This window comes from Ursus americanus, chromosome 27, assembly GCF_024610735.1.
Source record: "Ursus americanus isolate L20-20 chromosome 27, mUrsAme1.1.p, whole genome shotgun sequence".
Taxonomy (NCBI): domain Eukaryota; kingdom Metazoa; phylum Chordata; class Mammalia; order Carnivora; family Ursidae; genus Ursus; species Ursus americanus.
The window spans coordinates 13064115-13082666 of NC_142153.1; the positions used below are offsets into that span (position 1 = coordinate 13064115).

The following is an 18552-nucleotide window of genomic DNA, read 5'->3' on the forward strand; positions in this document are numbered from 1 at the left end:
TTTTTGGATTATGTACTGAGTTATCATCTGTCATTACCAATTATTTTGATATTCAAATTGTCCCAGATTTGGCCAGTGGGAGTCCTTTCTAGTTGGCTGATGTCTCCTCTTTCCATGTTCAAATTGACGGACATTATACATTATAACTGACACTCACGCTTCACTCAATGTCATGAATGACAAAGGAAGACTGAGGAATGATCTGGATTAAAGAAAGCAAAAGTGACCTTTAAACTGAGTATAACCCATGATGTAGGATTTTTGTCATTGTTTGAAAGGGATGTTATTGAGCAATTGATGAACTATGAGTAAGGTCTCAGGATTAGATGCCAGTATTGCATCCATGTTAATTTCTTCATAATTGTACTACTAGTTATGTCAGAAAATATCTTTGTTCTTTAAAAACATACATGATGAAGTATCTAAGGGAAAGGGGGCATCATAGCTGCAGTTTAATCTTAAACATGTTAGAAAATAAAGCAAAATAGTCTACATACAAAAAAACATATAAACACAGAAAGAGAGAAAACGCCAAAGCAAATGTGGTCAAATGTTAACATTTCAAGATTCTCAGTAAAAGACTTAGGGGGATTCTTTGTACTATATTGTAACTTTTCTGAAGTCTGAAATTATGTCAAAATAGAAAAAAAAATTGAAAACCTCTATTAGTGTATACTTCACCTACTCCCCTAATGCAGTAATTCCTTCTAGAGAATCGCCACCAGTCATGTACCCCTTGCTGGCCTATGCACAGTTTACAGGAGAACATGACCAAAAGAAGAATGCTTTGTCAACGAAACTCTCTAGTTGCCAGCTTGACACCAAACATGCATTTGAAAACTTAGATCCTATGATGCTGCCTCTGGCTTTGGAGTAAAACAGAATAATCTGGTTCCCAATTCTATGTGGAATCGGTTTGAATGAGTCCCTGATCTTTCTAGGCCAATTACTCCCTTTTATATAAACATTATATACATATGAAGTGATTTCCTGAATCATCACACTACTGTCACTCACAGCCAGCTTACTGGGCACGGGGCCAGTGGATTGCCTGGGGCCCCCTGCTTGACAGAAGGTTCCCATGTGGATGGCTTCAAATTCTTAATTTTTCAACAAGGGGCCCCATACTGTCATTTTGCACTCAGGCCCACAAATTATGTACCTAGTCCTGCTGCCACAAGCCTATGTGGCACCTATGTGGAAATCAGACACATGTAAACACAAGGCTTGAAAACAAACAAACAAACAAAAAACCCACCTCCGTGTCGAGAAAAACCAGCCCCTGCCTTCAGGTGATTGCAATCATATTCCAGGTACACACCACCCCAGGCTGGTGGGGTGCACGCTGCATTTCGACCCCCGTTCCCTTCCCTGGCTAGATGCTCCCATACAGTGCCCAGTGTCATCTGGAGGTCCTGGACTCTCATATCTTCGATAATATTCATACACAGTTGACCTTGGACAAGAGGTTTGAACGGCGCAGGTCTACTTATGTGTGGATTTTTCTATACATAAAGTACAGTACTATAAATGTGTTTTCTCTTCCTTATGATTTTCTTAATAACATTTCCCTTTCCCTAGCTTGGCTTTAACTACAAGAATACAGTATATAACATGCATGGCATACGAAATATTTGTGAGTCGGTTTTTTTATCCGTAAGGCTTCCAATCAACAGGCTTTTAGCAGCTAAGTTTCTGGGAGTCAAAGGTTCTAAGGTGGGATTTTTTACTGCATGGGAGGGGGATCAGCGCCCCTAATTCTCATGGTGTTCAAGGGTCAACTGTAAATTAATTTCAGTCTAAAGGAAAGGACCACCCTTTGGCAGAGTAAAATAATATTTTCTCTTCACTTTGGCCACATGGTCCCACGAAGAGGGGAAGGAGGGTTTCAAGCTGTTGTACAATTTCTACCAAGTACTGAGAGGTCTTAACAATTCTTTCCCATACCCTGTCAGTAAATTCCATGTGCTTTAAAGGGAGGAACGGAAACAGTGCATGCAGAGCTGGTGGCCTTGGTCTCCATCAGAGCCCCACGCCGCGTGTCACGAGTTGTACGGTTGTAATGGTTCACCTACTCCCAAATCCCTTGACCGTTTCTTTAGGGCAGGAAAGGTCATTAGAAGTATGCACAAGGCAGGGAGGACAGATACGACCCTTACAATAACGTCCTGCTGAGCTAGGTCTTCGCTGAGAAGCCAGATGCCCCATTATACCATGGCACAATCGTGACGAACGACGAACAAACGTCCTTTCATAGAATCAGATCTGACATTGAGGAGGTCGCCTTTTCAAGCCACGCGAATATTCCTAATACTAGGAACGATCTATATCAGTCTCTCCAGCAGGCTCACAGGTCAAGACAGCGAGGGCAATACGGCTGAATCTTAAAGCAGGATTACATTCTAAGAAGGAAAATGAATTCACAAATAACTTCCAAATAACTATGATTCTGGGCAAATTATAATAAGTATCACGGGACAAGTACTAAATAAATGCTATAAGACCTCAGAAGTGGACATTTAGATCTTACCAGTTTTGAAGGTGGAGATGGTATGGGGCGGGGGGGGGGGGGTTGGTTTCGTCAGTGGCTCAGCTGGCTTGTCAGGTGCTGAGGTCCACTAGAATAAAGGGACTTGTGAACGAGGTTTCATAAAGGAGACGGCATACAGGATGGGCCTTGGATGTGGGAATGGGGTGAAACGAGATAGGCGTGCAAGGTGGGGCTGAAAATACACTCCAGGGAGGAGAAAGACTATGAGCACATCGCAGAGGGGAAAAGTGGGTCTCGTGTCCCAGAATCCGAGCCGCGCTAACTTAGTGGGAGCTCAGCACACTTGCATGACCTGTGCTGGGAGCTAAGGCTAGAAATGTAGGTTAAGGCTTCATCTGACGATCAGGCAAATGTGCCTCCATTTACTCTGATATCTACTGTGCTGTCAGGAGGGGGTCATTGACAGTTTTGAGCAGGTGAAATTATCAGAGCCATGAAGCTGAGATCCCTAATGGAGCTTTAATTGGACGTCTGTCTTCTAGAGTTTTCACAAAGAAACCACCACCTCCAAAACAGAAACATATAATACTGTTTTTACTGCCGGCCTATAAAATTAGGTAGAGCGTTTCCTGGCTTGTAAATGAGGTTCTCCCTTTAAACTCTCCACTCATTCTTGGCGCAATGCACAGATATTTTGGGAGAGCCTCAAATAAGCAGCCTATTTAAATTATATTCAGGATGTATATTTTAGAGCCTTTTTTTTTTTTTTAAATCAACAAAACAGTGGTTTCCTGCTGTGCTTCATTCTAGGGGGCCAACCCGCTATGTGACTATAACAGACACAGCTCTTCTGGTCGAGAAAAGGCCCAAGTCTCAAGCAACAATTGACCGACCAAGGGTTAATGATAAAGGCAAAACATTCTGGAAGCAGATGAAGAAGAGGGAGAAAAACGGGAGAGGAAAGCAAGAGCTAAGCGGCCAAATGTTCACACATGAAAGTACACAACTACGAATAATTGAATATTCCGCGTTTTGACAACCGTCCAGCAGCAGAAGCAGCAGATGCCGCAGCGGCCCGGCTATCTCCAGCTGGATGGAACCAGACAAACGAGAAAAGGCCCGTGGGAGTCCCTCCCTGGAGACAGGCTGCTGCCAGGCTGGCGGGGGTGGCGTGGGGGGTGGCTTTATTTATTTATTTTTACCTTTAGAAAATCACTTTTGAAACGGGGCCTCAGCTCTTTCCAGCCCCAGGCGTTTGGAAGGCGGCCAGCCTCTCCCTGACACAGTGTGGAATTATTAAGGAAAATACAATAGTTTAAGATGACAGGCACTTTGGCCACTAAAACAAAGCCTGCACTGTTTTCTTGAGGCTAAGGCATCCATGGGTTGTGGCTTCATATATGCGTGTGTGTGTGCGTATGTGTGTGTGTATAATACATACAACTTATGTGCATCGAAATATATGCAGTCAATGCAATAACTTTACCAGGAGGAGGAATTTACTCAGAAACAGAACGGAAAAGCAATCACGGCTTTCTTTAAGGAAACACCTAAATGCACGTGAACTTTTCTTTCTAGGATGGTTCTCACATTCCATCTGATAGAAAGGAACCAACACAGCTCAGGAGTAAGAGCACCGAGGAGGGGTGAAAGGGCGAACCGTCTGGTTGGACGGCTGCCATCTGCTGGGGGCGGGGCTTTGATCGGGCCAAACCTAACCTTTCTGAACATCACTCATTCAACTATTAAGTAATACAGTTGGATGAATGGGTTAAATCAACATTTCCCAAATAGTGCTTCATAAAGGGCTTTTCGTTTTGCTTTTTTTTTTTTTTTTTTTTTTTTTTAGGGTCTTGCTACTCAAAGTATGGCCCACAGACTGACCGGAAGCATCATCTAGGAACTCTTACAAATAATAGAATCTCAGACCTTGGACCGTATTGATAGAATCCTTTTAATTGAATCACCTGTATTTCAATAAGACCCCCGCACGGATTTTCATGCATGTTAAAGCTTGAGAAGCACTGTCCCTGAGCTGGATGTCCCAAGGTTAGCTGATCACAGAATCGTCTGGATAACTTCATACAAACACAGCTTCCCTGGTTCCTCCTCCAGAATCTGGTCCAACAGGCCTGGGGTGGAAGCCAGGAATCTGCACATTTAACTGATAACCCACGGGGGTCCATGTCAATAAAAATACGAGTTAAATAAAATAATTGTGCTTCCCTTTAAAATCAAATGATGTCTAAGTGATATCATGCCAGTGAGCTTCCTGACATTCTTGCAGAGATTACCCAATATGACCACGTCAAGGCACTCCAGTCAATACATCTCTTGGCTGAATGCCCCAACTGCCATGAAGGTTTTGCTTGCTGCAGTTTTGAAATTGTTAAATTCTGAAAGCATCATCGGTTAAATGTAGGAAGCATACGGAGCTCTGATGTTGAAACACAATAATTTAATGAATAATATAAAAATGATACTAATTTTGCAAAGTCCCCTCAAGACAATTGTCATCAGATTCATAAGCTACATTCATCTATCAAAATCCTTATTTAGCACATTAAGATGTCTTTAGTACTTCAAAAACCAATCTTAAAAAGAAGAAACATAGTGACAATTATATCCAATTTGGCTTTTCATTTATTGGGAATAAAGACTATCCTCATGTGTAATGTGTTATTTGCTGGGAAGTACTTGCAAATAGCAGCCAGAAATCTTATTTCAACAAAACATGAAAGTTATTAAAAAAAAAAAAGAGAGAGAGCGAGCGAGAGGGAGCCTTCCCCCCCGCCACCCAGGAGCAAATGAAAAGAATTTCAAGCAAGGTCCTAAAGGCAGTTTTTCCCCTCCACTTTTGATGCCATTAAATATAGTTAATTTCAATTTACATTTTAATGTACACTGGTCCCCAAGTCAAATGCAATATTTAATGACAAATCATGTCTTGACTTGCATAAATAATTCTAAATAAATTAAAGGATGTATCACTTGATACACAGGAAAAAATTAAAAATATGTTTAAATATAGGAGATTGCATTAATTGCATAATATAGGTTTTAATGATATTTTTTAATTTAAAAATCACACGCTTATGATATTCACATGTGCATATCGTATCCAAGAATGACAAAATGATTTTTTTAATCCCTGAAGAGAATGATGAGATTATTACCACAAAAGTATCAGACGACTCTAAAAAGGCAGGAGATGATAGAAAAGGGTTTTCCCTTTGTAATGTTCTTTGATCCTATCATGCTTGGGAGAGTTGGATCCTAGGGCTGTCCTAGAATGGATTTTTAGAGTCCACATAGCCATAATCTGCAGAAAATTTGCTAAGGCACTACTATTTTAACTCAGTGCAGTTAGTTTTAGTAAGTAGTAAGACACCTACCAAGGAGTGAGGCCGGTTATTTGGAGGCTCACGTATGTCATAAAACAATAGCTAATGACTGATAAGGGTTACCTCTGTGCCAGGTAGAGTTTTAAACACTTTCTAGTTATCAATATGTGTAACTCTTGCAATAATTCAATGAGGTAGGAGACCTTTTATCATTAGAGACATTAAGACACAGAGAGATAAATAATTTATCCACCATCACAAAATGAACCAGTGGAACCGGAAACCAAGAGGAATGCAGGACCTCCTCTTAACCACCACGGTACACATGGTGACATTGGAAACTGCAGGCACAAAGGCCCACGTCAGAGGAGTGAGGCTGATATGAGAACAGCCAAGTGCCTGGAAGGATATGGAGTCCATGATCAAAAGTTAAGAGACACGAACAAAGAAGAGTTGGAGCCATTCTTTGCCAAATTTTTAAGTGAGGGGAAAACCCCTGGAGCTTTCTAGCAAGGAGGCGACAATCAGAAATGAAGGGAACAAGTGTGGAGGTGAGAGAGACTGGAGGCAAGAGATCAGTGAGATGCTATTTATAGTGAATCCCAGAATAGGTCACGTGGGCCTCAGAGACGTGAAGGAAGAGGAGGAACGGGAACGGTGATGTGGAGAAGGCACACATGGAGGGAGTCCATGTTGAAATCCCCTGTGCTGTCTGGTCTCTCTTTTTTTCAGAGACAGAGCGAGCCTGGAAGGTAATTCGCTTCACCCTGACAGGATCAGATACCATGACCAGCCTAGACGAAGCCGTGTGGGGATCACAGAGCTAGTGGTGTTAAGGAAGAGTAAAAATCGAACATATTCCCTCTCTTGGCTGACCTGCTATTTTAGAGTCAAAAAATATTTGTTGGCTAAAATTAACGACATAACCATAGGAAAATGGTATCCCATGGCTCTTACATCAAGAGCACAGCTGACGAAATGACCTCTTCTCCTTGGCCTACTAGGGCCCAGTCAACATCCAGCAAAGGGCTTCCCAAATTGCCAGTATAGTGAAGGTGAAATGCATATTTTGAGAAGAAGATTTCATTTCCCAAGAAACATAAATGTCTCTGCAAATAGCAATTCATTCCTATTCTCAATCCCTAAACCATCGACATCTGCTATGAATTCCTTGAGTCCTCAAATAAATCCCCCTTGTCCCGTATTCTTTATGGCACTCTCAAAAGGCAGCATTTGAATAAAACAACAATAACCAAGTCTGCCCTCCTTCTCTCAATTTCTTTCCAGAGGAGCTTTTACACTCCTGGGCTCACAAAGGAGGTTTTATGGGGACCCGTCAGGGTGGGATAACAGGGGCAGGGGAATGAAGACATTTTAAGGGAGGAGAAAGGAAGTTTCTATACTTCTAAATATATGTGAGATGATAAAAACACCGACGCTGAAATATGATGAAGAAATCTTGGACTCTCCTGAAAAGCAATTTTCTTCTTCTTCTTTTTTCCCCCTCAAGTGTCTTTTTTCCCCCCCTTTTTTTGGAGTTCTCCATGGGTCAAACACATGCAGTTTTAAAACCCATTTCCATGTTTTAAGATTCGGAAGCAAGAGGTTTAACAGTAGGCTATAAAAATCTCTTAATCTTTAATGCCTTATTTTTGCAGATTTGCTGGAAAGAGCAGTACACAGTCACTGCTCACCTTTTTCCATCAATGCCCCTTGAACTTCGTCACTGATAATGAACAGCAGAACCCATTCACCTGGGTTTCTTTCTCTCCGGAAGCGATTTTCCAGGCATTGTCAAGACACACTGACGGTCTAGGCAGAATGTCTTAGCCTCACGGATTGGCTGATTGTATGCCAGAGGAAGGTACCAGACATTTAAAATACCACTTTAAAAGAGTAAATCTAGTAGAGATAGAGATCGTTGTGATAGTTTCTTGACGTCCGCTCATTTCTGTTCTACGGAAGCACCCGGCCCATCCCAAGCCCCCCTTTGGCTGCACTGAAGTCTGGCCCCCGTTCCTACGGGACAAGCCCATCCCCCCCGGATGTACTCACAAGCTATGCGCACGGAGGCCTTCCTGCTTTTGGAGGTCCCCAGGTGGCTCCACGCCACACACTGGCACCAGTAGTCCTCGGGCCCGTGGAAGTCCTCTACCTGCTGCCTGGTGACGTTGATAAACACCTCCCGGACCTTCAAGCCTGATGGGGAGACAGAGCAGATCCACTGAGGCCGCCGTATTTTTCAAACAGAAAGTTAAGGCTAGCCAAACCTTTTCTTGTTAATTAAACAATTCTGTTTTTAATCAAGGCGAGGTTTTAATTACTCTGACAATAATATATTGCTGCTAATTAAATTCCAACAGCTGGGTAGGCAGGAAAGCGAGAGTGTCAAGTATTACCAACCAACATGGCTCCGATACAATATCCTAATTTTCACAGGACCTTGACTGGTGCTTTTTCTTGGTCTTTCGTGGGGTAAGACCTACTGTGAGGAATGTGGTATCACAATTAACTTCTGGGATTCTAGAAGGTAAAGAGGCCTCAACCCACGGACTCCAGAGATTGAGTTCCAGGTAGTTCTAAATGGCCCTCCCCCTGGATATGGAGGTGGGCGAGGGTCGAGCAGTGTGGCTTAGGAGAAAGAGGGGACCGCGATCATGCTCGAACAGGCAGGAAACCAAGGAAGTGCCAACCCTCGGCTTCAAACACTTTGGACAACAAATGCGATGCAGACAAGCTGAACTACGTTAGTCTCAAAGCCCTAACAAGAGCACCCAGGAAGGCCCCTCCAGCAGTGGCCACGTGGAAGGAAAGGAAGGAGAGACTCTTGTTGTAAGAGGAGCTGAGGCTACATCTGCAAAATAAGATAAAACTAAGACAGGGGCGCCTGGGTGGCACAGCGGTTAAGCGTCTGCCTTCGGCTCAGGGCGTGATCCCGGCGATCTGGGATCGAGCCCCACATCAGGCTCTTCTGCTATGAGCCTGCTTCTTCCTCTCCCACTCCCCCTGCTTGTGTTCCCTCTCTCGCTGCCTGTCTCTATCTCTGTCAAATAAATAAATAAAATCTTAAAAAAAAAAAAAAAAAAAAAAAAACTAAGACAGCCACCTCTTAATGTGCATTATTATTATTATTCACTACTTGGCATCCTCCTAATAGGGAGTGTGAGTTTCTTCCAAACCCCTGACCAAGGACTATCAGCCTTCCTTTCTTTGGGAAGAACAGTCACCTTGCACAGAGCGCCAAGGATGAAAGAGGACGCTCCTCGCTCGCCATATCAGTTCCATCACCACGGGCCTTACAGCAGCCCTGACAGTCAGTGTGCTCACTCCAACCACCAAACATGCTGAGGCTGTGCCTTGCTCTGGGACAGCCAGTGGGGGAGAAAAAGAGGCCATGCCTATTGAATTCCACTTATGCGCTTAGCATCACGATAAGCCTTTAACCTACTCGCTCACTAGCTCACTACATTTTCATAACACACCAATGCAGGACAAAGTATTGCATCCCCAGTATGCAGACAAAAGAACCGTCTTAGAGAGACCAATTCATTTGTCCACAGTTTCGAGGTCTGATAATGGAAGATCTAGAGTTTGAACCTAGATCTGTCTTCTAGCAAAACCAGCACCACGTGCAGGTCCATCTGAAAAATTAAAATTCTGTCCCTGTATTTTAGGTGCTTATTCTTAATTATGGACATAGGACTAACACAGGGAACATTTAAAGAAAAATTAAATGCATAATTACGCTTTTTCCTTTAAATTCAAAAGGAATTCACGGGACAGAATCATCAGTATAATTACACGAGCCAAGGGCTCCTGATGGAGAAGACGGAATGGAATTCTATCTTGGGTGGTGATCGGATTTAAAGAACAAGAAGACAGGTGTAGGATTAGTCAAGGCTGGAGAGACTCCCCAGTCCACAGCATGTTACTTACAGTGTGTGATGAGAGAGAGTTTTATGACCACATAAATCACCGTGTACATGGAGTTACACTCTCTCAATTTTGAGGACAGACCACATACAGAAAATCATCTTGATGACAGCTGATAATCCACATTTCCCTATTTGCACCAAAGCAGAACTACTTTTTTCCCCTGGCAGAGATGTGAGCATCCCAAAAGCTGTGCCCCTCACCGAAGAGGAAAGAAGCCTTTGATGGGTTTTGATGGACAGTGGTGTTTTCATCTTTGCACTTAAAGAAATATAAAGTGTGAGTGGGAGGATAAAGGTGAGGAGGAGGTGGGGCTGGCAGGTGAAAGAGACAAGGAGAATAAAAATTAAGCCATCAGACAAAACAGGATGGTCAGGACAGAAAGCAGACCGCAGTGCGGCCGAGCATGCTGGGGATTCGAAAATAAGTTGAAATAAACAGAAGTCAGGAACTGGGCTGTAGAGCAGAGCGCTTGTGCTCAATCTTTCTCTTGGATTTGAGGCAAACGGTGGATGATTTACTTTGAATAGCAGAACGGAAGAGAGAGAACACCAAATCAACGCATGCAGGTGTCCGATGTCATGTCACAGGGTGAAGGGACCTACTGAGATAAAATATGCCCACCATTTAGGAATCAGGGGCCTCTCAGGGAAGCATTCAATTATAAGCTTGAGAGGTCTGCCTGTCCCTCTGCTCTCTCCTCCCCGCTGTTCACTCATGCTCTCTCTCTTTCAAATAAATTTTTAAAAATCTAGACATGTGTTCAAGCTAACGGGGGCCTATTCTATTCTATTCTATTCTATTCTATTCTATGTATTCTTTCTCCATCTAAGTTATCAGCTTCCTCTAGGTTGGAAATGAAGAAACTCAAAATGGTTCAAGATGATCACGTTTAGGAAACAGGGAGTTTCTATATCCAAACATCAAAACTTGCTATGATTTCATCTTGGTACCCGGGATTTGTTTTACTGAGGTATGGTAAGATGCACACAAAACAGAAACAACAGTCCTGAACGGAGACATGTACACTCAGAAATCCCTAGAAACAACAGACACAGCATACCGTGCAGGACCACCTGGGGGACAGTAGGAGGCAGAGGCTCAGGGGAAAATGGGGGCAAGAGCCTTTACTGTGATTTCCACGAGAAGTGTCCTGGTAAACAGGCTTAGAATTGACTAGTTTGAAAAATTCCAGTGGGTTCTGGGACATAATGGCTGTCCTTGGTTGTCAGGTTCTTGGTCCTGAGGTGAGGATAGGGGACTATTGCCCTGGAGTTTAAGAGCTTAATAAAAGAAGTGGCTAGGGGGATGGGCTCTGGGTTGGTTGGCTGGCACATGAAGGCACTCTCACAGGCAAGTTGTTGGCTTTCTCTGGGCATCAGCCAGCCCTCTGGCCGGACAGTCCCTCCAGAGGCAGCAAGACGCCAAGACGTCAGAGCATCAGATACAGAAACTAAACATGGACACACAGAGACAGACAGTTGCATATTTGTTTTGGGAAGCATAAACTGTAGACCACCGACCATCACTGTGAAGGTCCTAACTGATCTTACCCCCTGCTTAGTAGACTAGCTGCAGGGGAAAGCCCAATGTTGAAGTCAAGTTTCCAAGGTTAGGACAGCTCAGGGACAAGTGCTTCACGGAGGCATTCCCAGGGGACTGGAGAAACCAAATGAATAGAAACCAACTATTTCCAAACACAGTGTACTTTCCCTGCAGGGAGCATCGGGGTGGCTGGCTTCTTTAAAGGGCCACAAGTGACATTACCATCCCACCCCCACCCCCAAATACCCTATCTATCTGGATTAGGTCTTCTTCTCACACAAAGTCTTCAGTCTTCTCAAATCATTGTCGATCATTCCCCCTAGGAATTCCCCCTGGGAACACTATGAACACTTTCTACTATACTTCTCTCTACCATAGCAAGAAATAATTCTATTGAATAAAAAAAAATTTTTTTTTTTAAAGATTTTATTTATTTATTTGACAGAGATAGAGACAGCCAGTGAGAGAGGGAACACAAGCAGGGGGGGTGGGAGAGGAAGAAGCAGGCTCATAGCAGAGGAGCCTGATGTGGGGCTCGATCCCGGAACGCCGGGATCACGCCCTGAGCCAAAGGCAGGCACTTAACCGCTGTGCCACCCAGGCGCCCCTGAATAAAAAATTTTTAATAGTGTGTTCTCTCTCAAATCTCCATTATAGCCGACTAGTGATACATACAGATACATGCACACACAAGGGTGCACGTGAAAAACATCCTCGGAAAGCAGCGCCAAGGAAACCTCTGCCCGCCCCCCTCCTCTGTGGCTCGTCCACCAGTGTTGCAGAGACGGCCATCCACTCCGACACCTCCAGCGATGGCAGCTAACCTGTTCGTAGGAAACGCTCCCGGGAAGCAAAAATCGCAGGCAAACAGAAAATGACGTCTCATACCTAAGAGTACCACTGTACCTGATAACTTGTGTAACTCTCATAAGCACGGAAAAGTCCAGCCCTTTAAATTATTGTGCAAATTATAACCATCAGCCTTTGTTATGGACTTGAGTCTTCCAGAATATAAAAATATGACTATGGGACTGATATGCTAATAAGCTTTCCACACTGCTGGATGGTTCGGTTGTACGGAGACTAATGTTGGCAGTGGAAGAATAATTGCTCTGCATGTACTAAACATAACAGAGCAGCACAGGACTTCATCATTTGTCAGCTTTATTTGTTTAAATGAGAAAAATGCTGACAGCAGTTATTGCTGTAATCCCCTTATTTATCAGATAGAAAACACTAGTTACTCTTAGCAGGTCTAATCCTGTTGGGAGACGAAAAGTTACAGAATTTTCAAACTAATTGAAGGTATACGCATTACTGTTCCAAGAAGAGAAATACAGAAGACAGCGGGAAGGGAGATGTTGCGAGAAAAAGAAGGAAAATCATTTATTCCTGGCCAACTCTTAATAAAAGGGCTCCACAGCCTTAGTCTTAACTTGTTGCATAGAAAAGAAAGAACAGAACATTCAGCACCATGCCAACTGCAGCCCGGTGCCTAACGGCTGTCCCACGCCTTTTATCTGCTGCTCATTATCACACTTGCACAAAGCCCAGCGGCAGCGTCCCGCCGTGGTGACAGTTGCCAGCGTGCTCTCACATACACCTGGTGATGGGCACTTGGGGAGGAATTTGACCCAGCTCTCTGATGCTTGCCACCACCCCTCGCAGCTTCCTGTCCTTCAATCCTTCGGAGGTCCCTCTGTAGCCGGATGCTTGGCTTAACTACACTGGATAATGGATTCAAGACGGGAGGTTAAGGATCCCTCTTCCTCCTTGGAAATACTGTCCATATCCCAAAACCACACGGAGGAAGCCAGAAACTAGCAAACCAGCTTTTAGTGAATTGTTTTCTCATCCAAGGCTCTGTGGCCCTTTCCCTGGGCCAGTGTAGCTCAGCGTTTGACCAACCCCATGCTTCACGTTCCACGTTGTCATGTTTCGTGACTGGGGATTCACCAAGAGAAGGAGGATATTGCTTTCCACAGACGAAGCTCCAAAAAATTATTTCCAATATAGCTTCATGAGTAGCAGAGGGCCTTCCTCAATTCTTCGGGAGAGGAAAAGAAAAAATCAAACTCCTCCCGAAAAGCTACTGCTTTGATGAATCATCAGCTGTTGAGGGGTCTCTGTCCCCTCTGACGTCTGCATTTGGCTCTGAGACGGTCCCTCCTTACTCCCCACTCTCCCGAGGAGACAGAAAACCACCCATTCTGCGGGAGGAAGGGAGGCTACCACTTCTAGAAGGGAATGCTTTTCATGTGCCTCCTCCTTGTCCAGGGTTAGAGCCTCGAAAACAGGCTTCCACAGCGAGAAGCTTCCCCATATTCTGAAGAACACTGCTATTATCATTACTGAATATGATACCATTCTCTAGCCCTTTCCTTTATTAGTGCCATCTCATGCATGACCTTATTTCATCCTCACGCCACGTTATTATTGTTTCTATTCTTATCTTGCTGCAGGTCCCACATCACAGGGGATCCATCAACTATGTTGCACGGTTTGCAATGTACATTACTTGAAAACAATAACCGAGTGCATCACACGCGCCTGCCGCTCCACCAAGGGGCTGAGGATACCGTGACTAAGTAGATGCTCGAGATTCTTTTTTTTTTTTTTAAAGATTTTATTTATTTGATAGTGACAGAGATCGCAAGAGAGCACAAGGGGGGAGGAGAGGGGAGAAGTAGGCTCCCTGCTGATCCCAAGACCCCACGATCATGACCTGAGCCAAAGGCAGATGCTTAACCCACTGAGCACCAGGTGCACCCCACCCTTTTCTTTTTTTAAAGATTAGATGCTCCACGTTCTTGCCCTGGAGGAGCTTACAGGCTATTGGAGGAGATCTCTCAACCTGCCCCAACAACACGGCACAAAAACCGCCACGACAGCCGGGCAGATGGCTCAGGAACACATGGGAGTGGCTTCCCATGTCTCCGCAGCCGAAGCTTCATTCCACCAGGGACTTGGAAGTCTCTTCCCTTATCTAGTTAGAATGACGTCGAAAGCAAGGCTCCCGTAAGGACGCATGAATCGGGACACATGTTTGAAGTTTCTAAAGCCTGAGATATTAGGGAAGCGTTTTCACGGAAGTGTGCCTCCATTTCTTTGGGGACCTTAGATATCTTCAGGCCAACACGCTACTGAAAATAGTAAGTTAAATGTAGATAATTAAAAGGTAGAACCATATTTCATTTTACTGGCAGATGCTTAATTAGGGCTAAATGTCTTTTGCCACTTTATCCTAGCAACAAGATTAAAATGTATTTTGATAAAAAAAAAATAGTAATCCTTTGAATGTGCACGATGCCTAATGAATACTCTTTAGTTCCCCCTAGATAATAACCACTCCACGTATTCCTCAGAAGCGTCGCAAGTTCAGTGTTAAGTACAGAAACTAAGAATACACTCAAGCTCTCCAGTTTCTTCCACACCAGAGATTCGAATTAATCAGCACGGAGGTGTCTGGCAGAGGAAAGCAAATTAACTTGATAGCGTTGTCTGATAGCAGAGAGAGGGAAACTCGAGAGCCAGGAGTAGACACAGTAGGGTTATTTAGAGGACAGCACCCCATGAATGACTCACGCAGACATCACACTCACAGCTTTGTGGGCAACAGTCCTGCTTTCTGACCTTGCCGCCCCATCAGTGACTTTCCTTTCCAGCAGTCACTCAAATTACCTGCTGTGAATAGATCATGCCCTGAGGTCAGGGTCTGCACCATACTACTTCTGCCTCCCACAGTGCTGCCTTTGGCTTGGAGAATAACAAAGTCTGAATGTAAACTGAAGCCATGAATCCCAAGCCAAGAGCAATTCTTTATGAGAGACTGATATTTGCCTGTTAATAATATCAGCCCTTGTGTCCTTTCGGAATTATAGAAGTTCACATTCTTCTATTTGTTTTTGGAAGAGTAACCAAGAGCCACTTGCTCCACCAAAAGAGAAAAGAGTAATAATAAGCAATTTTAGATTTATCCTTTTGAAGGCTAACCTTGATTGACCACTTGCTATATATGCCAGGCCCTCGGACGCTGTAATCCTCATAGCAGTTCCAGTGGTAGATATAATTACAACTATTTTACACTTTGGGGAAACTGAGGTAGAAGGCAGCTGGGTAACATACGTACCTGAGTACCTGAAAGAGTCTGTAAAGGGAGAGCCAGATTTCAAACAAACATGGTACCGTCTAACACGGATTACCCATTCTCTTTTTTTTTTTTTTTCAAGATTTTATTTATTTATTCGACAGAGATAGAGACAGCCAGCGAGAGAGGGAACACAAGCAGGGGGAGTGGGAGAGGAAGAAGCAGGCTCATAGCGGAGGAGCCTGATGTGGGGCTCGATCCCATAATGCTGGGATCACGCCCTGAGCTGAAGGCAGACGCTTAACTGCTGTGCCACCCAGGCGCCCCACGGATTACCCATTCTCTTAACCACGACTGTCTTTAGGGTTTCTTTTAGATTCTTATCATTCCTACTTGAAACAAAAATACTTCTGAGTGTTGTACGAATAGAAAAAAATGGGAAAAGTTTGAAGGCACTGGTGAAGAATTTAGTGTTTACAACAAATCTCTGGTCCCTATCAGGAATTGTTATTAAAAATCACATCAACGGTGAGCTGCTTCCACCTGTGCTAAGGATGGAGTGAGTGTGAATGGTCTCCAACTTCTTGGAGATAAAGTTAAACTAGACACAAGAGACAAGGTCTTCATACTCTGTCACAAGTTTATGGAAAGAATTCATAATATTTTCCTGAAAATCTTTTAAGGATAGGTCAGTCCTCTCTGAGAAGCAGAGTGATGAACAAGATGAAATCTGGGCTGGGATGGAAGAGCCCTTCTATAAAAGTGAGTTTTAAACCCACAAACTGTCAATGGAACACCTGAGAGATTGATTATTTCTGTGTTACGTGAACTAAAATTTATGCTTCCCAAATGTACCTTGGTGATTTGTGAATCATCATAGGTAACTTCAAATTAATGGTTTTCTGGAAGAAACTATATTCAAATCCCCATCACTAGCACAGCAAAGTTCCTGGATACAAACTTTAAAGATTTAATACATTTTTATTTCTACTCTTCTCCCTTTTCTCAACACAATCCATTAACCTTTTATCCCCAGAGAGGGACTCCAGTTGTTTAAAAAGGAAATCACACACAATGAAAGCCCTGAAATGATATTCTTTAAGAAGAAAAATATTAGTTTACCGGAGTTGAGACTTTTCCCATAACACATTGAAATACACATTATTTCACTCATTAGAGTTCAATATCTCCAAGGAAGAAAAAGATAAGAGCCACTGAGCGTTGTTAAGGGAACTCCTGTTTTTATTGAACAATGAAGAAGTGGTTTAGCTTATTGATAACTCAAGCTTCCCACAGGCTACATTGCCTTGATTGCCAAGGATTGGGTTTTGCTGGTTCTTGCTGGGCTCTTTTCGGGGCGTGTTTGTGTGTGTGTGTGTCTGCCTGTTTGTTACATTAAATCTCTTAATTTCTCTGGTACTGAACACTCCGCCTGTTTCTCAGGGGTGTGATTCCCGGGTTGGGATTACGTCTCAACTCCAGATGTTGCCAGAGAAAAAACACCAGGAAGAAGAGTTCCCATATTTCCAAATGAAATGAGGCAGAACAAATGAGAGAGGACCCCCTGGCTTGTGCAGAGAACTGAAAGTGTACGTTACTAAGAGGTATAGCCATGTCTGTGCAAACGCAGTAATTCATGTCAAATAAATTGTGCCTTTTGCAGGAAAGAACTCTAGTTCTGGGTTTTCCAAGCTAAATTGCATGAAAACACACAATCTTTTTTCTTCTTATTTGAACTCTTCGATGACGGGGCCAAATTACCAGAAAGACCAAAGGCAGTTTGCAGCCCTTAACAACTGCAAGGACTTATTGCTTCCAATTTGGAAATACAAAAGATTCTGTGTCTACTACACACACTCCCGGGTCCTCTGCATTTCCCATTAGTACTCTGAAGGAAGAAAACGTTGAGCAAAAGGAGTATCAAAATTCTCCGGGAGCGCAGACATAGAGAACATGTTAGTCAAAGATATATAAGCGGTTACGACCAACTTCCTAAAAGAACACAGACGATTCTCTACCTCCGCTCAAATGTGGTCCTACTGTCCTTGGCCTCGTAGCATCCTTCGCTCCTACTGGACTGGCAGCAGTTATTTTGCAGACCCAATCAAAAGCCATTAAGTCAAGCGCTGCGCTCAAGCTCGGCACTGAAGAACCCAAGGGAAGTAATGCATCTATTTTTCAATACCGGAGGCCATTTTGTTACCAGCCTTAATTGCACTTATATATTGGCTTGGAGTACACCATCTCCACTCCTCTTGCTCCATTTTCCCCTATTCCTCTATTAATGCAGACCTTAGGAAACATAATTGCAGTGAGCAGTAGACAGCGATTTTCATTAAGTACAGAAGAAAACTGTTTAGGGAGAGACATTTTTTTTCCTCCTATTGATTCAATCAAAATGACTTGGAAGAAAAGGTTGTGCTTATTAAATTCTTTTCAAAAAGGTAGCTGCTAAAATTTAAATTCTTTCTCAACAAAAAACAATTGGTATATAATCTCTTCAGGTTTTGTCATTTATGAATTTTTGTTTTTCCCAGTTCCTTTGAAATTTGTGACTTTCATTGGTCTTTTTTGTTCTTTTTCCTTTTTTTTTTTTTTAAAGTGGAGAGGGGAGACTTTTACATGGAAACAGAGAATGTAATCAGCGCTGCTATCTGCAAGACACGGAGTTGCCTAGCAATGCTAGGGGAATTAAAAGGGGGAAGCAATAGCAAAACAGAACATTGCAAAATTACAAGAGGGCGCAGTGTTAAATTGGCTTGCAATACTTATCAAGAGGTCTTTCTATGAGAATGGATATAGGGTTTTCTAGGAGTGGTATAAAAAAATACCTGGCCACTTTTCAGTGTTCTTCCTAGCTTTCATTTGGAGTTTACCCAATGGGATTCTGCTATTTTGAGTTCATTACTGGACAAAATCTGGGCCAGAAACATCTGACAATAAAACACAGAGTCTCACTGAGCCACTGGTACTTGAGTCCTTTCCAGTTGGACTAATTGAATGTAAGATATATAAGCCTTTCATATTCTCCCATTGTTTTACAGGCTTTCGCTCACATGGCAAATGCTGTTCCCTTTGTTCTCCTCTCCCAGATTTCAGAGACCTCCTTTGAAGTTTTCATACCAAGATAAATGGCGCTGCTTTGTTTGTGA

At 43.3% G+C, this 18552-nt stretch overlaps 1 protein-coding gene across 5 annotated transcripts in view; it reads right to left on the bottom strand.

Annotated features, from left to right (window-relative positions):
- Positions 1-18552, bottom strand: part of UNC5D (unc-5 netrin receptor D) — a 537143-nt gene that overhangs the window by 204067 nt on the left and 314524 nt on the right. For all 5 annotated transcript variants that reach the window (XM_087856402.1, XM_087856400.1, XM_087856401.1 and 2 more), the window contains exon 3: positions 7891-8034. In XM_087856402.1, the coding sequence (XP_087712528.1) occupies positions 7891-8034 (144 nt within the window). The remainder of the gene's footprint in view (positions 1-7890; positions 8035-18552) is intronic.